The 24,655-nt window shown below is 49.9% G+C and overlaps 8 protein-coding genes across 8 annotated transcripts; 6 read left to right on the top strand and 2 right to left on the bottom strand.

The window, feature by feature from the left end:
• Positions 1-475: 475 nt before the first annotated feature.
• Positions 476-1,465, bottom strand: Z518_03799 (uncharacterized protein; the record flags this gene model as incomplete). The annotated part of the gene is made up of 1 exon (XM_013417509.1): positions 476-1,465. One exon carries the CDS (start codon positions 1,463-1,465, stop codon positions 476-478), a length of 990 nt encoding a protein of 329 aa, XP_013272963.1.
• Positions 1,466-1,788: 323 nt separating this feature from the next.
• Positions 1,789-2,716, top strand: Z518_03798 (uncharacterized protein; the record flags this gene model as incomplete). Its single annotated transcript, XM_013417508.1, has 2 exons — positions 1,789-1,898; positions 1,948-2,716. The coding sequence occupies 2 exons, from the start codon at positions 1,789-1,791 to the stop codon at positions 2,714-2,716; spliced, it is 879 nt and encodes a 292-aa protein (XP_013272962.1).
• Positions 2,717-3,194: 478 nt separating this feature from the next.
• Z518_03797 (uncharacterized protein) lies at positions 3,195-3,944 on the bottom strand (the record flags this gene model as incomplete). Its single annotated transcript, XM_013417507.1, has 2 exons — positions 3,195-3,251; positions 3,306-3,944. The coding sequence occupies 2 exons, from the start codon at positions 3,942-3,944 to the stop codon at positions 3,195-3,197; spliced, it is 696 nt and encodes a 231-aa protein (XP_013272961.1).
• A 353-nt stretch (positions 3,945-4,297) lies between these two features.
• Positions 4,298-9,192, top strand: Z518_03796 (uncharacterized protein; the record flags this gene model as incomplete). Its single annotated transcript, XM_013417506.1, has 3 exons — positions 4,298-6,444; positions 6,492-6,696; positions 6,748-9,192. The coding sequence occupies 3 exons, from the start codon at positions 4,298-4,300 to the stop codon at positions 9,190-9,192; spliced, it is 4,797 nt and encodes a 1,598-aa protein (XP_013272960.1).
• Positions 9,193-11,451: 2,259 nt separating this feature from the next.
• On the top strand, positions 11,452-13,553 carry Z518_03795 (uncharacterized protein; the record flags this gene model as incomplete). The annotated part of the gene is made up of 5 exons (XM_013417505.1): positions 11,452-11,545; positions 11,597-11,856; positions 11,907-12,173; positions 12,221-13,405; positions 13,458-13,553. 5 exons carry the CDS (start codon positions 11,452-11,454, stop codon positions 13,551-13,553), a joined length of 1,902 nt encoding a protein of 633 aa, XP_013272959.1.
• A 694-nt stretch (positions 13,554-14,247) lies between these two features.
• Positions 14,248-18,925, top strand: Z518_03794 (uncharacterized protein; the record flags this gene model as incomplete). The annotated part of the gene is made up of 2 exons (XM_013417504.1): positions 14,248-18,058; positions 18,129-18,925. 2 exons carry the CDS (start codon positions 14,248-14,250, stop codon positions 18,923-18,925), a joined length of 4,608 nt encoding a protein of 1,535 aa, XP_013272958.1.
• A 662-nt stretch (positions 18,926-19,587) lies between these two features.
• On the top strand, positions 19,588-21,124 carry Z518_03793 (uncharacterized protein; the record flags this gene model as incomplete). Its single annotated transcript, XM_013417503.1, has 2 exons — positions 19,588-19,642; positions 19,734-21,124. The coding sequence occupies 2 exons, from the start codon at positions 19,588-19,590 to the stop codon at positions 21,122-21,124; spliced, it is 1,446 nt and encodes a 481-aa protein (XP_013272957.1).
• A 1,356-nt stretch (positions 21,125-22,480) lies between these two features.
• On the top strand, positions 22,481-23,545 carry Z518_03792 (uncharacterized protein; the record flags this gene model as incomplete). Its single annotated transcript, XM_013417502.1, has 1 exon — positions 22,481-23,545. One exon carries the CDS (start codon positions 22,481-22,483, stop codon positions 23,543-23,545), a length of 1,065 nt encoding a protein of 354 aa, XP_013272956.1.
• Positions 23,546-24,655: the final 1,110 nt, after the last annotated feature.

Genomic DNA, 24,655 nt, shown 5'->3' with positions numbered 1-24,655 from the left:
AAGGAGATCTACAATCAATACAACTTGTAGGTCGCTCGCTCAGGTTTTGGTTTTTGGGGGCGGGGGATGATTGCGTTTGTGGTGTGGTATTCACAACTCCGCTAGGAGAATTTGACTTTTTGGCCGGTTAGTTACCTTCTTCCCACGCATTCATACCTGCAATTCAAGAGGAGTGGTGCGCCTTTTTCGAGATTGAGGACTTCAGATCAGGGGCATTTAAGAAGAGGGATGAGTTTCTGGAGACGAAGATTGTAGAAGTGTGCAGTCACGATGCAAATACGAGAATATCACAACGGTAGAATCCTTCAGCCCAGAAGCCAGAGGTTCAAGGTCATTCCTTCTACCAAGAAAATTGATCTCCCAGTGTTTCTGGGTAAAACACTTCCATGAGGCGCTGCGTGTAGTATTTGGAACTTCCTGTGAAGAACCATGGGATGCCAATAATCCAAAGACAAAGACGAGCATCACACCCCGTTCAGATCGCCGTCCCTCTCTCAAAGCTATCCCTTATGTCAGAGGTATACCGATCGTAAAACCTTGCCAGTTTGAGATTGAATTGCTTATTCTTGTCGTTGATATAAGTGACATCCCCTTCATCTGTGTCTCGTCCTCTCTCACGTCGCTTCTTGAATCTGGCCTCCTCCGCCTTCTTCAAGTCTGCTACCAATCGATCGACATTTTCACGTTTGGGCTTCTGCTCAACGAACCCCGTACTGTCATAGTCTGCGTAGAATCGCCCGTCTTTGTCGATAGCGACAAGTTCGCCATTCTCCATTTCCACGATTTCAAGCCCACCTGTTCGGGTCGCATTTTCTAGCATTTCTGCTTTTTGTTGTTCATACTCTGCTCGAATCCTGTCCCCGTCCTTGAGGGAGCCTTTCTCTAGTTCTCGCATTTGACGATCATAAATTTTGCTTGCTTCGGCGTTGTAGTCCTGAAAAGCATTGTTTTCTCGCGCGGCTTTCTTCCTTTCCATGCGTTCATCCCATCTCTCGCTTTCCTCGATGGTATAGTCCCAAGCACGTTTGCGCTCGAACGCACCTTGGCCTTCTTCCTCTTCGGTATCGGCTTTGAGCAGATTATGAGACGCGATTGCGGATTTTCTGCTCAGGCTTGCAAGAACGCTGGGGTCAATGGCTGCACGATTGGCTTCTGCCTTTGCTTCAGCAAGATTTGACTTTGCAGATGCTATTGCTCGGGATTTAAGCGCTGCGAAACGGGCGAGTCTGCCTGCACTTGTCATTGAGGGAGTTTTGATCGCGGAAGCACCGCTGGACGAGGCCGTCTCTTTCGTTACTAGCTCGGCTGCGGTTTGTTCTGCATCGTTTTCGGCCGCTCTCGCGGCGACCGTCACACTGTCATCCTCCGTGTTTTTTGTGACTTGAGACATATCCTGTGAGTCTGCATGGATAGAGGCTGATTCATCCGGACTCGGGCTGAGTTTGCGCCGCTTTGCAGGAAACATGTCGCATTTGGAGATGAAATCCGGAGAGTTTGAGGCGCAAATGTCCTAATAGGTTGGCCTTTGGCAATGAATAGAAGTAAGAAGTTTGTCCGCGGAAGAAATATACAGGAGGCTGCCTCGGTCGAAAAAGGTCTCGCTTATTCGTACTCGGCGCACCTCCCTCCTTTGGCGGGTGTCAATGGACGACGTCAGAGACTTGGGAAAAGTTCTGGGGATCAGTCCACCGTTCACCACTGAGGCTCGGTTCAGGGATGAAAGGTGTTTTCAAAAAGAGGGAATGGGAAGAAGATCATCTCGAGCAAGTCTATCCAAGTTCCATCAAAATGTCCCAGGCAGCAAAGAAGAAAGTGGTTGTTGCAGGCGGAAATGGATTTCTAGGATCACGCATTTGCAGAGCCGCCGTTGCTAGAGGTTGGGATGTCACCTCCATCAGGTACGGCTTTTTCACATAATTTCCCAGAGCAGTACTAACTCGCTTGGAGCCGCTCTGGTGAGCCTACATGGGCACATGTCTCCTCAGAGGTCACTGCTCCCTCATGGTCAACTTCCGTCACCTGGGCCAAAGGTGACATCTTGAAACCTAACACCTACACTCCTTACCTAAAAGACGCCGATGCAGTCGTACACACAATGGGCATCTTATTGGAGGCGGACTACAAGGGAATCCTTTCGGGCAAGGATAGTATATGGACTGGCTTGTCCCGAGCTTTCAGTTCTACGAAAGCTGGCAGTACCAATAACCCTCGAGACCGGAAACCAGGCGAAGAATTGGGAAAAGGAGAAAAAGAGGGGCAAATCACTTATGAGCTCATGAACAGAGACTCGGCCATCGCTTTGGCACAGGAGGCGGAAAGAGCAGGAGCTAAGACGTTCGTCTACATATCCGCCGCCGCCGGAGCGCCCATGCTGCCCTCCAGATATATCACGACGAAACGCGAAGCCGAGAGTTCAATAGCAAGCTCCATGATCAAACTGAGAAACATTTTCATACGACCAGGCTTCTTATGGGATAGCAGCCGAAAGTTCACTCTTCCCGTCATGGCGTCGGGAATGGTCGGAAGTACAGTGAACGGCTTGGTTGGAGGCAGTTTGAGTGGCATCTTCGGTGCAGCTGTTGAAAAGCCTCTGAAAGCAGATCTGGTCGCAGATGCCGTCGTAGAAGCCATTGCAGACGACTCGGCGAAAGGCGCCGTGGATACCAAGCACATCGAAGCCCTGGCCGCGAAGGCCTGGAGGAAGACAATGCTTTGATGTCGAAGACAAACTCGACTCATATTTTTGTACTATAATGAGAAGAAAGCTTTTATTTTCCGATGGTCTTGGTACAGAGATAGAACCACGGAGGCCCTCCTAATTGTGTTCAAAGAAATTTTCGTTGTGGAACCTGGAGGTTCTTCGTAGGAAATAGGACAATAGATCCAACAACCAGGAATTCGCCCCTGCTCTACAACCGCTCGCCTCTTCAAATCCCGCGGATCCCGCCTCTGTGCATCGAGGTGTCTTAAATTCTATCATACACCGAACCTCCTGAACGCCGTGTACTTTGTTCCCAATCCTGCTATGCTTATCACATCCTAGAGTGAGGATCGTAGAAAAGACATCATTGGTCGAAATTTTGCCCATAATACCCGTCGAGAGGGGCATGTAAAAGATATCGGAGTTTTATGCAACAAGGTGAAATCGCCTGGATGGTGTTTGTTTTCAATGAACATGATCAGAGGTAGTGGAATTAAAGATTAGCTTTTGCGGGCTCTTCATGAGGTTCGAAAAGGACTTTGCGTGTCAACTGCAATGTGAATTAGCCAGGAATCTTTCAATCATTGTACCAGAGATGACCGACCGCCCATGCTCCTGCCATAGAGGCAACAATACTACCCGAGATCAACATTGGCTTGAGCCCTCGTGTGCTTTTGAAGATCATGCCGCTCATAGCGCCCGCCACGATGCTGTTTGCGGCATCATGCTTTCCTCGGTAGTATCCAATAGTTGAATTAATTCCGTTGTACACCATAGCGATGACACCGGCCGAGTTTCCGAGGAAAGGCCCTCGTCTGGTAATGCTGTTCAAAACGCTGTTCAACCGTAACTTGGGAGGTGCGGACGCAGGGGTTCGATTCAATCCTTCTATCAAGCCCCATATGCCACCAGTTGTCAGAGCCGTGAGATATACCACTCCTGTTCCATAACATAAATCATCCGACCACCCGCGCGAGGGTAATATTGATCGGGATCCGGGAAGATCTGATAATTGTGACTCGTCGAGCGAAAGATATTCTAGCGTCTGTTGATTCAAGCCGGCAAGGGGATGGAGTTTCGATGCGTCGGGGAGAGAAGCGGTTCCGAGAAATGATGATACATCGGTTGCGCTGGTAGGATTGAAAGGTGCTGGCGCAAAACCTCCTGCTGAAGGTGCGGGCTCTGCATGATGGGGTTCAGAGGTCTGCTTCCTCTTGCCCGTGAAGGCGTCCCAGACTGACATGATGAGGTGCGACTAGCGAATTCAATACATTAAAGGAGAAAAGGAAATCGATCCAGGCTAATCGTGGATGTGGCGGTTGGGATCGCAATTGAATCAAAAGTCGACAAAATCTCCCCGAAGAAAATGTTCAAAGAGGCCGCAATGGACGCCATACCCAATTTGGAATCTTTTCCCGATTCTCCCTTAATGCATGACCTTGGCTTTTTTGTTGCGCACTTTCAGACACACAATGGAGAGCGAGAGACATCGACTGTGTTTCTCAACGATAGGGATGGCCGCAATCTTCCAAGTACGGACTTGTCAGTTGCACTGCCGCTCCCCAGCGGGCTTTTGACGAAGCCTACGTCGACAAAATGGATGTCATATCTCAGGCTCTGGGGACAGATGTCCCGCTTTCAATTTCTGTTCTCTCGGATTTGGGCAAAGGCACTTTAAGAAAAGCCTTCTGCAATACTTCCGGAGCCCTGGATGCCTCTCAAGTCCTGGCTCTCTGGGAGAAGCTCATTTCTACCGTGCAAAGCCCTCAGGTGACGTACAAGCACATCACATCTGCGTCTAATGCGCTATGTGTGTTTCTGAATGGCGGAGCCGAAAGCTCCAATCCCCAGATCCGGACTTTCATCTTCTCTGACCAGACATGGTTTGAGGCTTTTCAATGTGCCCATAGAACCTTCAACGACGGAAAGACAAAGCCTGCGTTTCAAATCATGGAGACCCTCTGTGACATGATTCAGAGAATGCCCCATGGAGAGACTGCCACTGATATTCTTACAAAGGCCGTTCATCCTTTAATTAGAATTGTCCTCCTATCATCTCCTCGATCAGAGCTAAAAAAGGCTTGCCTCATGCTAACGTATCTTCTGCGGAGAACGCCAATCCTCGACCATATTGCCTCACTCGCCGGAAGATGCACGGAAGAGTACCATTCAGCTTGGATGCAACGTTTGTCAGAACACAATCTTTCACTCAGCGATGTTTCCAACGTCGGCAATGACAGTATTACGGCTCTCCTTCTTGCATTGATCTTGGCAATGATTGATCTGGACACAAGAACCTCGGCTCTGAAATTGTATTCAGCGCTACGCAGCACCTTTGAGACAGCTCAAAATCCGAGTCTGCAAAATTTGGCAGAGATATCCGTAAAAGTATTCTTAGAGAGAAATCATGCAACATTAGGTGATTTTGCGGAGAACGTCCTCCCCATCATAATCGGCAATAAAGAACGCTTTTTGAACTTCATCAAACCATATGCGTTCTCATGCTACGAGGGCGAGTCGAAAATGGTTTTGTTTCTGTCTCTTCTGAAGGTTGGACGATTGAAAAATATGCTGGCAGGAACTGGTACGTACATCGTCTTCATTCCTCAACTTGAGGATGAATGCATGCTGACATTGATCCAATGCATAGACGTCCTCGAGATTTTCAACTCAGCATTGTCAACGACGAGTTCTGATACCTACTGTGAGAGAGATGAATACTATTGGTTCAAGGGTACTCTGGCTGTAGCAAGCTCGGAAGTACGAATTCTCGCTTATGGACTGCTGACTTCATCCCCTGCCGCAAATGGGATTTTTCCTGCAGGGGCTCTAAAATGCATCTATTCAGGTTTGAAATATCTCCACGACGACGCTGATGCACACGAACGGAGTGAAATTCTGAGTATCACAAGGAGGTTGCTGAAAACACTGCAAACCAGTTCTTCAAGTCTTCGTAAAACGATGATTTCACCAGCCAGGAGCGAGGAAACTGTCAATATCCCGGCTCAGTACAGGTCATTTTCGACCCGGTTCTACAACTTCTTAAAGCACGAGCTGCGCAGTGGTATCTCCTATCAACGCCACATTCTGAGTTTGCAGTCGCTTCGGTACTTCATTGATCTCACGGTGGAGCCTGACATCTTTGAAGAGGATGCTGAACTCGTCACGTCTTTGGGCTGCTTGGTTCTTGACCCATTTGACGATGTTCGAAGTACTGCAGCCTCTCTCCTTCAGTATCTCGCCGTCAAGAGGCCCTCTTTGGTGGCTAGGACCATCAATCATCGATTTGTATATGATGCCGAGCTTTTGGCCATCAGGACTGTCAGAGCTGATCATGCAGATGGCATGGGAAGGCTTTGGGCTTTATGGGATCTCTCGTGCAATGAAAAATCTGCTTGTATTCAAGACAGGCACAACACTGCTGATGGCACAGAGTTGTCTCGACTGATATCCCAATTGGAGCAGCTGACTTCAGACAGCAAAAACGTGAGACCTGGATCTGAAGTTGCTATACATGGTTCTTTGCTGGCAATAAACTATCGACTCCGAGATCTTAAATCCCAAGGTCGCCATCATCCGATGTTCGACGCAAGAAGTATTCTCAACCTCTGCCTTCAAGTCTGGAATCAAGTGAGAGCCTATCTTTGTGTTGACTCGCCAGAAATGGAATTGGAGGATGAGGACGGTAAAGGGGGTCCCAAAGATATTCTTGCATATTCTTGGAGGGCACTTCGCGATTCGAGGTAACCCATCGCTCTTCTAGGTGGCACTAGTCACTAACACTGGTTAGTCTTGTCCTTCAATCTTTAATCCTCGCTGCTCAGCCTAACCTGGCGCTCTATTCTTCCCTAGGTGACATTTGTATGGATCAATTAACATCACTGAGGCATCGAGGAGCCTTCTCCACGGTGGCCCAAACCTTCAACCTATGTTGTGAGAAGGTTCACGCTGCCCCTGAAGTCGCTATGCGTGGCCTCGGCCAGAGATGGTTCGCAGTGAGTACTAACTTATTTCAATGCAATGTGCAAAGCAGCTTACATGGACAGATTGCTTTGAACGAAATAGACCAACAATCGAATCGTCTCACGCGTCGATCTGCTGGTCTTCCTGCAATGATAACAGGCCTTCTCAGCCCTATTGATCATAGCTTTTTCTCCTCAGCAATTTCTGATCTTGTGGATATTGCTCAAAGGCCATGTGCCGCCAGTCTCGATGCACTGGGAGAAGCCAGACTCCCACAGGTCCATGCGCTCAATTGTTTGAAAGAAATCATGACCAATTCCAGATTTTCAGCCGTTGTCATTCAGTTTCTTGCCAGAATACTTGAACTAGCGGCAACATGTCTCTCTTCCAAGGTCTGGGCCATACGCAACTGTGGATTGATGCTCTTGAGAGCCTGCATAAACCGCCTTGATTTAACACCTACGAGCGAGGCAATTCCCTCGAGTGCTCAGCGCCTTGACAAGGACAGCCACGAGACTCCTTTAACTATAGCTTTGCGTCTGCTCCAATCAGCAGAGCATTTTGGTGACATTTCCACCCGTCCAGACACTGCGACGGAACGTGTCTTTGCTGCGCTGGACCTGCTTGGGCATACACATCCGGGAGCCGCCAATGAGGAAGAGGTAGCGAAAGCAATCACAAGAGAGTTGTCTCATTCGAATTGGGCAGTTAGGGACCATGCAGCCTTTCTGCTCGCCACTCGCCTATCGTCTACAGACCCGCTCTCTGCAATAACGAAACTTACCGAAGAAGTTGAAACATCAGGATGGAAAAGTCAAAATCAAGCTCACGGCGCTCTATTGTGCTGTAGATACATAATGACTGCGGCAAAGGGACCGACGTCTGAGTCTGAACTATCATCCATTGTGGAGGTGCTCATTGACTCGTTCGCAAAATGGCCTGCCACTTGGAACCCAGACTCGCTCTATGTTGGGGCAGCTTTGCTGGACCTATTGAACGATGCAGCGGCGTCAGTCTTTGTCAATGGATGGGACTGTCGAATCGTTGTTGATCGCTCTCTTCTCCAGCCGGCTTTGCCCACCCAGAGATCCAACTCGAGACATGGCGCCTACTTTGTACAGAGAGCCCTTGTCCACAAAACATATTGTCATCTGTCTCGAACGATTTCTTCAACAACTCAAGCTCGAGAAGAGAGCTCTTTAATTTCCGAACTCGTGGTTCAGTCCGACGCCTTGAGCTTCTTGCTGGAAACCCTCAGGGAGAAACATTGCCACAGACCTCGACCTTCTCTAGTTGTGTTTCTCATTCGTCTAATTCATGATAGCTGTGATGATCTTCTTCCTCAACCAGATGTTCTTGTGCAGGCATTTATATGTTTGACCGAATGCCTAAAACATGTCGAAGATGTTCCCACTGAAATGTTACGAACGCTCAGCGGGAAGATCGAACTCAGCCAGTTGCTCTCTTCGCGGGAATTGAGAAACGCCACCTTGAAGTTGGAAGCTCATGTCCTGGGCGTTGACCTTTCTGTGCATGAACTCGACATTCGGACGGAACAACGAACCATACGGTGGCTCCGTGCTTTGGAGTATGCGTCTATGGACTCCATGGACTTCCCTACAAGGCTGAGTGCGGCAACGGCGCTTTCAACATTTAGCGAGTATTTGAAGGTGTCTGAAGCTTCTGGGAAAATGTACAAGATCAGACTCCGACTCCTGCTAATTCTGTATGATCTGCTAAACGATGATGATGATGATGTCCGATTCGAGGCGGTCCAAGCTGCACGTAAGCTGGGACTGCACGAGGCTCAGAGATGGGGTAATTTAGGACTCTGCGCGCTTGCTGCGAGACAAATCCTCTTAGAGACGTTATGTCAGCAATATGGAAAGACAAGAGATTTGGTGGAATCCGCCATAATAAGACTTCTACAAATCGGGCTCAATGAGAACGACGCATTCTATCATCGAGTTCTGACCATCCTCTCGGAGCGCTCCGTGGCATCCCAATTACAGCTCATTTGCAGAGGAAAGAATGATTTATTTGCGGAGGAAAGACAAAATTTGTATATCGACGATATCTGCGAGATCAAATCTTGGACCGATATACTCCATCGAACGAGTCTCCATCTTCTCACTTCGGAACAATCTAGAGCTGCTGTCGAGTGGACGTTGGCAGGGCTAGACCAAGTCTTGCACGTACTTCAGGTCGACTGGGAGGTGAAATCTTCCCTTCAGTCTGTTGATGAAGGGAGGGAGGAGGACCATCACATCCTATGCCGCGGTTCAGGTTCGAATTTAGCAATCATACATCCGCTCGGGCCTTCCTACGATCACGAAATTCTAGTGGTGCTCCTTCCAGTCGTCAGCCTTGCAGGTGTCCTCCTTCGAAATGGCCATACGATCGTGTGCGAGAAGTTACAGCAGATCAAGTCCCTGTGCTTGGGTTCACAGGCCAACGAGATTCTAGCGTGCGCGGTGAATCATGCATTGGCTGAAAAAATGAACGAGAACTCTGAATCAGGAACTTGAAGTCGACAAATATGTCATGACATGACCTTGCAATACCCTCTACTACACGACTATTTCGACCCTTCCGCGCTGCTATGTCAAATATTTATTGAACCGGAAGTGAACCTTGAGAACCCAACCCTCCTCGTGTTCATCTCTGCTCGCAAACGTGTTAGTCAATCATCCCGGAAAGCGAAGCGCTTTTGCTCACCAATATGTCAGGATAATTGTTCAGCGACGATCCGCCAATCCAATCATAAGATCCTTCGCCATGAATCCTGGACTAGCTGTCTTTCTCATCTTCATGATCGTTACACCACTCTGTGCCTGGTGGGCTTGGAGATTCTTCACGCCAATGATACAGGAGCAGCTGGAGATGATGGAAGAGGGTGAACAACGGGCTGCAGCTGGTCATCCACCAGCGGTCAATGGGAGTTAAAGGACACGAGCAGCTCTGCCACGTGTGGCACTTTTGGTTGGCTGACTTGATGTTGGATGTGTGAAACGGAAAAGCAGAGTCGGGTGATGGAAACTGAGCATTTGTACAGGTTCAGAATATTGAAATGAAAAGAAGACGGCCTTGGATACCATGCGAGACCTTTGGGAGTCTACTCATGCGAAGCTTAGCTGGCTTTGACTTGTCAAGCATTCACCAGACGAACCAGTGTAGAAATTTCGGATGCTCCCAATTCATTAGCCATTTCTATAACTCCTCTTCCTTCTATCTTATCGTATCCAAGTTTTTTGAATTTACAGGGACCTGAACAATTCATCTTGTCGCTTGTCGGCCTGACAATCACAGAGACAACCACTGTGGTAGTTCCAACCGACCATCTTTGGCGATGTGACTACCACTACCACTTCACACTTGTCTACAACTTTACGTGTTCAGACTGGGGGAGACAGCTACTATCCACTCTATCCACTACAAAGTACAGCATGGCCATCTGAGAGTGTAAGTCTTCTGGTCTGTGTCGTTAAACCTAATGATGGCGGCTGGGACAGTTGGTCGAGGAGCGAAAAGGCGGGCTTGATAATGGGTGTGGTTCTAGCTGCCTTGCTCCCTCCCCACTATCAGTATCTGCTGTCGAAAGAAATGGGACGTGTGGTTGAAGCTGCGCCCCCACCCACTACTGGCCCTCGGTTCGTGCAGCCGGCAAGAGTCAACGGTCCTCCTCGTGCCATACACCTATGGTCATCGGACTAATATCTACGAGCATTGGGCCAGGTCACGAGGCCTGACGAGAACCTAATCAGTTCTGAGAAAAAGTGCTTCAAGAGGAATAGAAGGTGCAAAGGAAGAGAAGGACGGTTAATGATTGGGGGTGACACAAATGCGTGGACCGGGGAATATCATGGGCGAGAGTGACTCGACAAAAGTTGAAGCGGGCAGCAACTCTGTGATGAACTCTGAGGTTGTCCCACGCGATCGCCGGGCATCGTTCTACCAGCCTCCACAGCATTGGAAGGGTAAAGACTCTCAATCATTTCTTCAAGACACAAAACGGGGGCTCAGATAGGATTATTAAGAAGTTATGAGATATTTCGTGCATGCACCAAAAGGGGCTGGAATATTTGGGGTGTGGTTGCTAAACGCACATCCGAGACACAGCTGGTTCACCCTCACTGATTCACGGCTCTCCATCGAAATTCAACGCCATTTCTAAGATTCCATGAAGAAATGTCACGCCATGTCCAGTCCCCAGCCCAAATCGATGACATTCGAGACCTGTGTAGGTTGACAGCAGTATGTAGCTGAAAGGGAGATCCCAAGGTGATATACAGGAAACCGAACGAAGACCTGCTATGGTCTTATCGTGGCTAGTATATTTCCCAATGAGGATACCTACTCTGGCCACTTTGTAGGGACTGCACCCTATAAATGTGAGAGCTATCATCTTCCCACAGACCCAAAGCATAGCAATATCAGGGATTGTAGTCAGATCTCGTTGAATTCAGGCTCAATCTGCTTGAGTCGCAATGCCGATCCTCTGGGTCTGCGGATGTGATCGGCCGCAAAATGAGGGGGAATTGGGCGTTAAAGCGGCGACTTCCCACGTGAGGTTGTAGTTGGAAGTTTAGTGCTGGGGCAGTCATCAGTGGCGTCTTCGCAACTTGGATCTCCAGCCTACCGCCGCATTGATAGTGATGCCTTCAGTTCTACCAACGACACGCCAAACTCTTTCTATTCAACTGTGTACACGTTCTTCCAGTTCATAGCTGTGTTGTGCATTCTCGGAATAGCTGTTGTCTCAAGACGTCACGCACTCACATGTCGATATGTGGCAAGACGACGAGGACAACAACCCATATGGGTCCTTCAACAACCAGGACTCTTCCATCGACCACGCCAACCCAGCTCTAACCATCTCTTGTATGTGCCAGTACCGGCCAGCCTCACCGAATTGCTAACGTCGGCCTTCAGATTCAAATCAAATCTCCACTCCCCCGTCTTCACAGTCCTCTCCAAACCAGCCGCCTCAACTCCGATCCGGACCAAATACCGTAAGCGATGACGATGACGAATATAATACAAATCCCGAGTCAGCGCATACCCCACCGAAGGGTGGCTACGATAGCAGAGTGCAACAGATCCTCTACGAAACTCCCGATTTGGAGATCGTTATAACTGATGCTGGCAAGAGTTCAGATGGAGGCTATATTGTATACAAGATTCGGACCGGAGTAGGCGACCATAGCAACCAGATTTGAGCCTTACTGATCACATGGCCTAGGATATCGAGGCCGCGAGAAGATATTCAGAATTTAGCTCCCTCCGTGCTGCTCTTGTCAACCTTCATCCCACGTTGGTCATTCCTCCCATACCTGAAAAGCATACCATGGCGGACTATGCAGCAAAGCCTACCAAAGCCAAGGAAGATGTCGGCATCATTGATCTACGGAAGCGCATGCTAGGGGTATTCTTGAATCGCTGCCGGAGGATGAAAGAGGTGGTTGAGGATGGTGTATGGTGGAGGTTTCTGGATCCCAATTCCAGCTGGGTACGGTATTCTTGCCTGGTTTCCTTACTCACTCTGACCATCTGCAGAACGAAGTCTTACATGCTCATCCGATTTCTTCAATACCCAAAAATAACTTAAAAGCCCCGCCTCTGGATCCTGCGAACCCGACGCCTGCTCACAGCTGGTTACCTATACCTTCGTCCTCTGCTAAAATCAAACCGGCTGGCCCAACGTCAGGCAGTGGAATACCAGTTGCTCCTCCAGATCAAACGTTTCCCTCTGCTGCAGCCCACACAACACCCGGTCCGCAGATCTACGGACGTTTCCCCATTCATTCTGAAAAACTGAGCGAAACGGACCTTGATCCTTACTTCGTCAACTTCGAATCCTCCACCCGTGAGCTTGAGTTGCTGCTGCAAGGCAGCATCGAAAAGGTAAATCGTCGCACTCTAGAGCATCTCACCAAGCTTTCCGCGGATCTTGCAGAGTTGGGAGCTCGGTACAATGGCTTTTCGCTCTCCGAGCAATCACCCACTGTAGCAGCAGCAATTGAGAGAATAGGGCAGGCTGTCGACAGTACGTATATATCAACCGAGGAGCTTTCCCTGAGTTTGGGCGCCACATTTGCGGAGCCTATGCGGGAGAGTGCACAGTTTGCTGGTGTCGTTCGCAACGTGCTGAGATACCGAGTGCTCAAACGAGTTCAACAGGACATGACACGCGATGACCTAGAAAAGAAGCGGAACCTTCTGGATTCCTTGGAGCGCAGTGAATTAGAAGCAAAAAGAATCGATGCCTATTTGGCCAGTAGCACGACATTCTCAAGTCCACCGCGCAGGTCCATGTCCAACTCTTCGGCACAAAGTCCTCCTGAGCGGCAAAGAAGAGATGGTCATGAAGAGACCGAGTCTGTCGACTCCGATTTCCCACCCACACATGGCGAATCCCCCCAGTCGCCTCCTTCGGCGGCACAAGGCCAGCCGAACCCACAAACCGGCCCAGCTTCTCCCACTTCTCACAAGAAATCTCCAAGCGGCAATTTTGTGACGAGCCGGATATTTGGCAGTTTCAGACATGCCGTCAATGGCTTCGTTGACGTGGACCCGGAAAGAACAAGACGGGATCAAATTGGAAAAACAAGAGAGAGTTTGACACAACTTGAGCAAGCCCTTGAGGTGTCCGAGAAAGATGTCAAGGCCGCCACCCAAGGCGTCATGCGAGACTTGAAGAGATTTCAGAAGGAAAAGGAAGATGATCTTCAACGATACATGGTAAGTCATCTATCGAATTAACGAACAACTGCTGAACTAACACGTCTGGTAGGTCGCTTACGCCAGATGCCATATCGAATGGGCGAGGAAAAATTTGGAAACTTGGTCAGAGGCGAGGGATGAGGTTGACAAGATCGTTGCGAGATAATCCGCAAAAGTTCTTGCTTATATATTTCAATCAGGAGGGGAAACTGGCCCTTTGGCTTTTGGGTATAGGAATTCGAGATTCTTTGTCGTGTCAGCCTTGTTTGTGCACTGGTCGTCCATAGAACCAAGGCAATCCTCGGCTCGCGCAGTTTGCTGTCAGGCTTGACTCACGCACCCGAGAGCCTATCCCAGAGATCTGGAAGCTATGCAGGCTACATTGCAAGTAGACTAATAATGAATTGAACCAAAAGTTTATTCATCGATATGATGAGCCTCTGTGTCGTCCTGCTTCGACCCAAACTCAAACAGTGACGCGGGCTGGCAACGGCTAGGCTGACGAGACTTTCCCAAAAAGCCGCTGGGCGGAAAGGAAAAGTGCTGTGAAAAGCGAACTTTCAACCCACCCATGTATGAGGGCGTTGGACTCTGCCTTGTCTTTTGCCCACAACCTTCGTAGTTGTTATTCTTGCAGACCACAAACCTGCGGTCGGTCAACTGTGTGGTGGACGCTGCACGCCTGGAACGCACTCGCCCACAGAAGAGCAGACCCACGGCCCACATCGCATTCCGCAAATTCAGACCCTCATCTTCTGAACATTTCGTTTCCAAGGTCTCGTCATCTTCGCTATCCATGGTCCTGGCATAGTTTCCGGACCTCATCCTTACCTTGTCCTTCGAGCAATCCCGTCCGGGACATGCCCGCATCCCAAAAGCAACAACACTCACAACCGAAGGATGATTTAGGCAGGCATCTGCGATCTGCATCCCCAGCTGTAAAGAGGCCGGCGTCTGATATGGGGGCCCAGGACCGAGAAGTATACGCAAGCGATGTTGAGATGGGTGAAGGGCAAGCTTCTGGGTTCACGTCCGTCAATTCGGACACGGCTCCAAACACAGACACCAAAGCGAAGCAACAGGACACCGGACTGAGACATCGCGACAAGTCAGCCTCAAGTAGCCTTACGCAAGCCAGTGATCCCCGTGCTGTTCAGCAACAATCTGCATCCGACAACAGCGGTAGTTCGACCTCGGATTCCCTCATCCCAAGCCCTTCAAACCAGTCGACAGCCGCCACATCCTTGAATGCCGATGTTCCCCCAACAGCAACCTCAATCCCGTCTATTGACGAACAAATTGTCAAGATCACGCAACTTGCGCAGAGGGAGCTTCAAGATGGCCAGAAGGGATATTTGATATCAACCAAATGGCTTCAACGAGTTCAGGCACGTGGCTCGCACTCGGGCGAGACGGGAAAGATAGACAAGTCAGCCACAGAAGGTGAAATTGGACCGGTAGACAACTCAGACCTCGCCATGGTCACCGATGAGTCGAGCAGACTTATGGACGAAGCTGGCGAGCCATATGTACCGCTTCGGCCCGGTCTTAACATGGGTGAAGACTACGAAATTCTCCCGCAAGACGCCTGGGATTTGGTTATTTCTTGGTATGGCATTTCTACAGACTCACCAATTCTTACTAGATATGCCCATAATTCGAGTGCACCAGACGCTCTCCCCAATGTGGTTTACGAGCTACAGCCGCCAGTCTTCTCCTTCCTTAAAATTCCCGGCGAGCATACGACTCAAACCCAACGGGAAAAGGATCTCCCACCTCCGCGCATGCTCTCGACCAGAACAAAACTGTTTAACGATTGGCTGAAGGAAGGAAAAGCGCTGGTCAACATTGACATCAACACCAAAGTCAGGATATGGAGAATACTTGGCGGGCTGAAGAGCTCCACTGCTTCGGGAATACTCACCCCAGCCGCCTCGCGAAGTGTTTCCCCGGCCCCTGGTGCGGAAATAGTCGCAAGTGCGGGCGACCGAATGCTCCTGGATGTGAACACATTTATTCATCTTCAAATGGGCGAGCATCGAGAACTTCTTCCACAGACAGATCAAACAGCGAATCCCAAATACAACGGGAGATCGATGAATCTTGGTCTCGTTGGCCTCGGAAGGGATGATGTGATCGCTTTAGAAGAACAAAAGCCAGGAAAAGACGAATGGCCTAGTGAGAGTCCAAAATTGAGTTTGAGTAAAGGGATCAAGAACGCCACGAAAAATCTCACTCCTAGTGGCAGATCTAGCCCTGGCCCTGGGGTGATGACTCGAGGACGGCAAAAGAGGGACCTCCGGCCACGGGGCATCACCGGCCTAAGCAACCTTGGGAATACTTGTTACATGAATTCGGCGTTACAATGCATCCGCAGTGTCGAAGAACTGACACAATACTTCCTGCACGACCAGTGGAAGAAAGACCTTAACGTGGGAAACCCTCTGGGACATCATGGCGAGGTTGCCAAGGCATATGCCAGTTTGTTGAGCCAGATTTACGAGGAAAATGCCACCTCAACAAACCCCGGAAGATTCAAAGCTACTATTGGAAGATATGGATCGAGCTTCTCCGGTTATCAGCAACAGGATTCGCAGGAATTTTTGCTTTTCCTGCTTGATGGCTTACAAGAAGACCTGAACCGCATCCATGACAAACCCTACATTGAAAAGCCAGATTCAACAGATGAGATGGTCCACAATACGGCCGCTCTCAAGGCATTCGCGGACAAGAACTGGGAAATTTACAAAGCAAGAAATGACTCTGTCATCACTGATCTGTTTGCGGGGATGTACAAGTCTACCTTGACCTGTCCAGTGTGCAAGAAAGTTAGCATTATCTTCGACCCGTTTAACAATCTCACGTTGCAGCTGCCAATTGAGAACAACTGGCAAAAAGAAGTCCTGTATTTTCCGCTTCACGGATGTCCGTTTAGGGTCGACATCGACATCGACAAACACTCTAGCGTCAAAGCTTTGAAGGAGTTTGTGGCTTCAAGAACACATGCTGATGTGGATCGTTTGCTGGTCGCAGAATCTTATAAGAATAAGATCTACAAGATCTTCGACAACAACACAATCATCTCGGAAGCCAACATTCAAGCCAACGATATCATCTGCGTGTACGAACTGGATTCCATTCCAACCAACTACAATCCGAACAAGGCCAAGAAGTTTTCGCTTTACACTATTCGTGATGGCGAAGACGACTTGGTGGATACAGATAGCCCTGAAGCAGACCGATTACTTGTTCCAATGTACAACAGATTGGTCAAAAACCCGGGGCAACGGGTGGCGTCCAAACCATTCTTTGGCCAACCAACATATCTCGTTCTCGGCCGTGAGGATAGAGCAACGTATGACGGTATCTTGAAGAAAGTTCTCGGAAACGTTATTGGAATGACGACCAGGAAAATACTTGAAGATGATAACACTGCTTCAGATGACAGCGTGGGCACACCTGAGGGGTCCGACACCATGGTGATGACAGATGACATGTCGAGTTCCGGTTCGAACCAACCTACAGCTGCATCCATCCAAGGTGAAGACGGCATTGTTGACGTTTCGATGCGCGACGCCAGCCAAGCCCCAGAGACGACCTCCCAGTCAGCGGAGACGTCCATCAATGCTCTCCTTCGGCCCAATTCTTCCATTCCTCGCCCACTCCGGGGCCTTTTCAGCATACGTGTCGCATCCACCGGCGAAGGTATTCCCACCGGCTGGAATCAGATTTCTGAGAGCGGGGAATACATCTTGGTTTCCAGCCGGATTCCGAAATCCGTGTCCCATCGGCCGGTCAAGTTTAGTGGCTCCATGAGACTGAGTAACGACGATAGTGACTCCGGAACTAGTGAGGGTGAGCTTCAAGACCTCGAACAGGATGACACTACCGTTGGCAGCAATGATTCCGGCTCCGAGTCAAATGCCAGCCCCGCGCTACCTTCTGGTCCCGACTCTGACCCCGAGTTGTCAGAAGCACGAGAAATCCTGGAAGTCCGAAGCTCCAAGAAAGCTCAGAGACACAGAAATAAGGGCAAGAACTTGGGCAAGCGGAATCAACACCGATCGCCTCCGCCGCCTCCACAGCCGCTTCCCAAAGGTGAGAGTGGAGAGTTGATTCGACCTGGTGAAGCTATCGTCCTGGACTGGAAACCAGAAGCATTTGATGCCTTGTTTGGAGGTTCAGTTGATGACCAAAATGACCTGCGTGGGAGCCCTACCTGGAAGGGTGTGGAATTGCTTCACGATGAAGAAGTCCTGGCCAAACGGGCACAACGAACCAATCGTAAGAAGAACGGTATCACGTTGGAAGACTGCTTGAACGAATTTGGCAAATCGGAAACATTGTCCGAGCAAAACGCGTGGTACTGCCCTCGATGCAAAGAGCACCGACGAGCTGATAAGATGTTTGAGTTGTGGAAAGCACCGGACATTCTTGTCATGCATCTCAAGCGCTTCAGCTCTAACAGAAACTTCAGAGACAAGCTTGAGGTGAAAGTTGAGTATCCCACAGAAGGACTTGATCTCTCGGCGATGGTGCGGGATCAACAAGACGGCAGGAGCTTGATATATGATCTAATTGCGGTTGACAACCACTATGGCGGCCTGGGAGGTGGTCATTATACCGCTTATGCAAAGAACTTCTTCAACAACAGCTGGTATGAATATAATGGTAAGCGGGAATGCTCTCACGGATGAACCTCAGCTAATTTCATTTTTTTTTTTTTTTTTCTCTTTTTCAGACTCCCACGTTTCAGCCAGATCAGATCCGCGAACATTGGTGACCAGTGCGGCATACCTCTTATTCTATCGCAGACGATCAGATCACCCTTTAGGCGGGCCAAGATTGCAAGAAATCCTGAGCACGACCAATCATGCCGAAGCCGACTCTGAATTACTACAAGAATCTCGCGACTCTTCACCCGTGACGGGGGAAGGTCAGCGTCTCGGCGACTCCTCCCACAATGGGTTGTCGAGCGCTTTCACAGTCGGTCAAGGTCACCGCGTGGGAGCGGGTGGCTCGGCAATGGAAGAAGAAAGTCAGAGTCGAGGTCTACTAGCCGGAACCGAAAGTCCACCGAGATTGATGGAGCACGGAGCCAATGATGAATTGCCCGAGTATGATGCTACTCTAGCCGAGGACGAGGGCATCGAGATGAACTACAGCCTTCCCGCCCAACCATGGAGACAATCTTGGAAATTTGGAACCGTGGGGATGAACCAACGCGTACCAGCGCCTTCGGAGGAAGACGGCATGTTTGGTGACCGCGGCAGTTCTAACTCAAGCACGAGGGTAGAGGGCAATACAGGAAGCCCCGCGCAGAGTTTACTGATGGATGACAATGATGGATTGAATGATCCAATCTACAGTGAACCGGCTATGAACGAGGAATACGGTAGCCGAAGCATGAGGGAGAGCGCGCCTCCTCCCGAAGTACCTGGCATGGTAAATGACGATGAGAATGACCTACCAGTGATGGAGCTTCAGGCTGACCCGGCGAATAATAACGAGCTCACATTTAACCAGGCGGCCAAATAAAATGATGGGATTCAAAAGGACAGAGAGGGCCGGGCTTTGGGGAGCCAGCGCGTGCTTTTTACCGGGCGTTTGCATTGGAGGGACTTGAAAGGTATTATTGCTGATGGTCTGAGGCGATCAGTCCTGGAGGCGAGAGAGTATTGGGGACTCTAAAATGTCACCGATGGAACACGAGTAGAGCCTAGATCATTATTACTCAGGCAAATGTCCTTAGGTGTATGGATCCAGATATGGCATCGGCAGCCTTGTACACGCTCTGTGGTGTGTGTACACAAAATAGAACCCATAAAGAACTACCGGGATGTGTTGAGACGAGTTTCTCAGCATCTAGTGTAGCGAGCATCAAATCATTGCCCTTTGTACTTTGAGGATCGTCGTCGAGACGAAGGGGCTTGGATAGAGATCAAGGTGAAGGAGTGAGTACAAGGCCATACTTTCATTGTACGCGAATTCCACCCCCCCGGGGGGGCTCTTTCTTTGAAAATCGCAGGGGAGCTTGGCGCTCTTTCCTGTCGCGTCTCCCGCCCGACAAGGCTTTTTCAAATTGACCTACCCGCCATTTGGCAACACAAGGTGCCGCAGACTCGCTCATGCATACGGATACCGAGATGAGATTCGCGATCTACTAACTCTCCAACTTGACTTTGTTTCTTGGAGACACCATGACGACCGCGTTAACGTCGCGAGACGAGCCCAAGGCGGCCGAATATGCTGGAGGTAATGAACCATCTCAAATTACCCCTCCTCCATTCCCGCCTTACCACGGTCTCCGGCGCATAGTCATTGAGGAAACCACTGCTAACAACAGTTTCCTATTTTCCTACAGACGAGGTTTCTGCCTTGGTCCTCGATCCAGGCTTTTCCAGCACGCGGGCCGGGTTCGCAGGAGAAGACACCCCCAAATCAATTGTTCCTTCGTTCTACGCTTCGACCGAGTCCGGGCGACTGTTTGGCGACCACGTTATTGACGTTCCGCGAGAAAATGTCGAGATCAAGAATCCCATTAACAAAGATGGTCTCGTGGAGGATTGGGATGCGGCTGAAGCGTTGTGGAAACACTCTTTTGCGCACAAACTTACGGGAGTTCGACCGAACCGGGCTCTACAAGAGTGGTTGAACGACCCCAAGGCGGTCCCCGACTTACACAAGGCCATGACAGAGGCGGTGGACACAGAGCGGTGTCTGGAAGATCATCCTCTCTTCATGACGGAGCCATCGTGGAACCCGACCAAGTCGAGGGAAAAGTGCGCCGAGATTGCATTGGAGTCATGGGCAGCCCCGGCATTCTATCTCGGACGTGCAGGTGTGATGGGCGCCTTTGCCGCAGGCAGGCCAACTGCCTTGGTCATGGACTTTGGGGCGTCGCAAGTGTCGGTGACTCCGGTGCACGACGGGATGATCCTGAAGAAGGGAGTGGTCAGGTCCAACATCGGAGGCAATTACCTCTCCTCACAAGTGCGCAGTATGCTTGCAGCAAACGAGCCAGAACCGATCAGAATCACGCCACATTACTTGGTTCAATCGAAACAACCAGTGGATGCTGGACAGGCGGCAAATGCAGTGTTGAAGCAGATGCCGGAAGGGTTCAAGGCACCCCAGGCATCGTTTCGACGGTACCAGGAAGAGAAGGTGGTTTTGGAATTCAAAGAGATCGCCCTGCAAGCGTGGACCAACCCCAACACACCATTCCGAGGACAAGGTGAAGTGATGACGCGGGAGCAACAATACGCGCACCCATTCGAGTTTCCGGACGGATACAACCAGGCCTTTTCTTCGGAACGATTTCGGATCGTCGAGTCACTGTTTGACAGCCAATGCTACTACGCGCCGCCTGCCGGGTCCGAGGATGCCAAAGATTATCCTGCACCGGATGGACAATCCACGATTCCGGGATTGGTACGGACGAGCCTAAGCCAGGTGGATGTGGACATCCGGCCCTTGTTGTTGGGCAATGTGGTCGTGACCGGTGCAGGGTCCCTGATTCGAGGATTGCCAGACCGCATCCAGCAAGAACTGACCAAGATGTACCCCAGCACGAGGGTGCGCATTCAAGCATCAGGAATGGCAGTGGAAAGAAAATTTGGTAACTGGATTGGCGGCAGCATCGTGGCCAGCTTGGGAACGTTTCACCAAATGTGGATTTCCAAGAAGGAATACGAGGAGCACGGGGCGAGCATTGTGGAGAAGAGGTGCAAGTAAAAGAACCCTGGGCTAAATGGTGGGCGGCCGTTGGGGGGAAGGTGACTAAGACGACTTGGCCCGAGATAGGCGAAAAGGGGGAGGGAGACGGACACCGGGATGAAGGAGGAAAGGATCGAGATGAGGCACCAAAAGGACGCAAAAGGATTGGGCAGAAGTACGATGCAAGAGGCCTGCAAGAGGCTGCAAAGGCTGCAATGGTTGGGAAGCCACCAGAGCCCTGTTCAAACGGAACCAGAGAGTCGGGTCAATTCGATGGCATGCCATCCCCACGATGTTTGCCGAAGTACGGGAATGAAACAAAAGAAGAATTTCTCGTCGCTGTTGCTGTTGGCTAAGTCAGTTCTCTCTACCGAGTCACTGAGTTCTCCTCCACCGGGTCTACTGACTACTCATGTATGGGAGTATCCAGCCTGTGGTACAGTAGCATCTGCCTGCGCCCTCAACCCGTGCCCTTTCCCCGATTAAATCATCTACCCTCGATCCACTATCCATTGTCCATTGGATCCTCCATCTATTCTCGATTTTCTATCTTCGACTCCGTATCTTCTATTATCTATCTTCCACATCTATCAACCCATCCTCCAGCCAGTCACCATACTCTATTTCGATCCATCCGCCTGTCCATTTCCTCCCCTCCTCGTCTGGCCTCCACCGCCCTCTTCAATCCTTCTCCTCTATTCTTCCACCGACTCTTCGTATTTGACATCAACACAGACACATTCTCTCCCTCATCTCATCCTTCCTTCGACCTACGATATTTCGCCAACACATCAGGAAACCCACCCTGCTGCTCTCATGCAACACCCTGTCAAAACGCACAAATCAGCCACTGGATACTGCAGCGGCTCCTCTGCTTATTTTTTTCCCCATCGCCACCGCTGCTCGACCCCTCGGATTTTTCCCTCCCCTCTTCCTCATCACCGCCATCATCATCACCCACTAGTCACTCTACACATCACGACCAATTTACTCCCTCTCATTCATTCGAAACGCTTGTCCCCCTCCCGACAGTCTTGCCGCCCGACCTCCTGCATACCCTGGCTTTGTTGGGCCACTTCCGCCCCTGCCGCTTCCTCGGGTCACGCATATCTTCAAACCCCTTTCCAGTAATACGGTACCCAACCACCGTGTCCCATTCCAGAACTCAACACGTCAGTCTTCAGTACCGATTATCAACAATTAACTCCGGTCGTCACTGTTGCAATTATACTTTAAGCGCCGGATATCTCCTTTTCCCCCTTCTCCCTTGTTGGACCTCCCAGCATCACGGCGACTATATTCTGGACTTCACATTCCCCTTCATGTGACCCTCGCCGCGTACGAGGATCTCTTCAATTTCCCACCGAGCTGACCATGTCCAGCTCGACAACACCGGTACCACAAACAACGCCCATACAGACCATGGATTCTCCTTTAGTTCCTGACTCGGATTCAACCCATTCCTCTGAGGATGTCGGTTATGATACTCGTTCTCTGACTGCCAGTATTACCGATTATCCGACATTTTGGGGTCGGAGATATCATCGATACAAAGAAGGCAACTATCTCTTCCCCAATGATGAGAACGAGAATAACCGGCTCGATGCTCAACATGAAATCTTGAACCGACTACATGGCCGCTTATATTTCGCTCCTCTCAATCCCCAAATCGTTCGTACCGTTTTGGACCTAGGCACCGGTACGGGCATCTGGCCTATTGAATTGGCTGATTCTCAAGCCCTGCCTCACGCCACCATCACCGGCACTGACCTCTCTGCTGTTCAGCCTCTCGACGTACCGGCCAACGTTCACTTTGAAATCCAGGATTGTTCCGAGGAAGATTGGGTTCGACCCCTAGGGAGTGTGGATTATTGCCACATTCGTTTCATGTCTGGGTCTCTCACCTCGTACGAAAGCCTGATCCGAACCGCAAGAAAATATCTTCGGCCTGGAACGGGATGGTTGGAATGTCAAGAACTTCACCCACAGCCAATTTCAGATGATAACACCATCCCTGAAAATTGGGGTCTCAAAATCTGGGATGAACACCTCGAATATGCCTCAACTCAATCTCTCTACCCTGCCCGGCCTGTACGAATTGCGGCTGACATCAAAACTTGGATGGCACAAGCGGGCTTTGTTGATATTCATGAACATATTTCCAAAATCCCCTTAGGCCCTTGGCCAAGAGACAAACGACTCAAAGCTATAGGGGGTTGGTGGTTGGCCAATTGGCTGTCAGGTCTACCAGGCTTTACCTACAAATTATTCAGCACGGAGGGGTTAAACTGGTCTCGTGAAGAAATTGAAGTCATGTTGGCCGACGTGAGAAAGGCAGCTGTCAAGAAGGAAGTCCATTCCTATCAAAGATATTATGTGGTTTATGGACGACGACCGTCAAAAGAAGAGGAAGCAATCCTTCATAACATTCGGGATTGAAAATGACTCGAACGGGATCTTAGTTTGCCCTCTCACCTTCTTCGCCAGTCCACCAGTGCTCAGAAAGACGACCCCAATTCATACGCACCGAGTTTTGGGTTGAAGTATGACGGAGATAAGAACGATGCGGTCAACCTGAATCCGGCGATTTTCATCTTCCGAATCAATCGAGCATCAACAAAGGCAGGGTGTGGGGAGGTCTCGATACCGAGCTATCTTCCTATTCATCGGCACAAGTTCATCGACAATCACGCTTGCGACAACGTTATGACGCACTTCCGAAATTTCCCGAGGCGAAATGAAATGAGACGACAACCCCGACTCCGTAATGAGCTATGACAACATCAATTTTTGATCCGTATTCTACGACAATAAAAGGAGACGAGGCGAGGCGAGATAAGAACCAGGAGATGAAAGTCCCAAACAGCGACACGGGCAGCCAACGTGTGTATGTCAAAAGTCATGTTATCCGTGAATAGTCCTATCTCCATCTCCATCCCAGATCTTACCGGATATCGGCCTCTCGAAAAGTTCTGCTTGGGTATTGGTCCACAAGTAGAAAGACAGGGTCGAGCAAAATCGAACAGAATAAAAAAAGACAAGAGAGAGAAGACGAAAGAAAAGTACTGGAAAGAACTGATGAATGAATATCTCTGAAATGGATGCATCTCATCTGCTTGGCTTATCTCAATCCCGTCCATTTGATTTCCAATTCTGTTCTCATTCTCTGGGATTCATCCTTGTCCCAGCTATTAGTACTCAGTAGGTATTCATGTATCACATCCAGACGAGGATCCGCACAGATACACCGCCATGTCGCCAAAAAAAGCCTTCAGTGAAGCTCTGTAAGGCATCATATTACATTACAGCACACCTCTAGAGAGGATAGCTCTAGAGTCTTGCTCGCTCTGACGGACGGACGGGCTAGCTCCCTGCGCTCTGCTCTCTGCTCTCGCTCCCGCTCCAACTCCATAACTGACAGACAGCTCGCCCATTCTGAAATCTGAAACTTCATGCTCTGTATCTTGAGTCAGAGCAAGGCTGCATCGTACTTCCACTTGTGCCCTAAACATTCATCTCCAGTAATTGTGTCGACTCGACTTGCTTCAC

The sequence above is a fragment of the Rhinocladiella mackenziei genome (genome assembly GCF_000835555.1).
Source record: "Rhinocladiella mackenziei CBS 650.93 unplaced genomic scaffold supercont1.3, whole genome shotgun sequence".
In the NCBI taxonomy this organism is placed as follows: Eukaryota; Fungi; Ascomycota; class Eurotiomycetes; order Chaetothyriales; family Herpotrichiellaceae; genus Rhinocladiella; species Rhinocladiella mackenziei.
The sequence above is the reverse complement of the archived record's forward strand: the minus strand, read 5'-3'. Positions and strand labels throughout refer to the sequence as shown.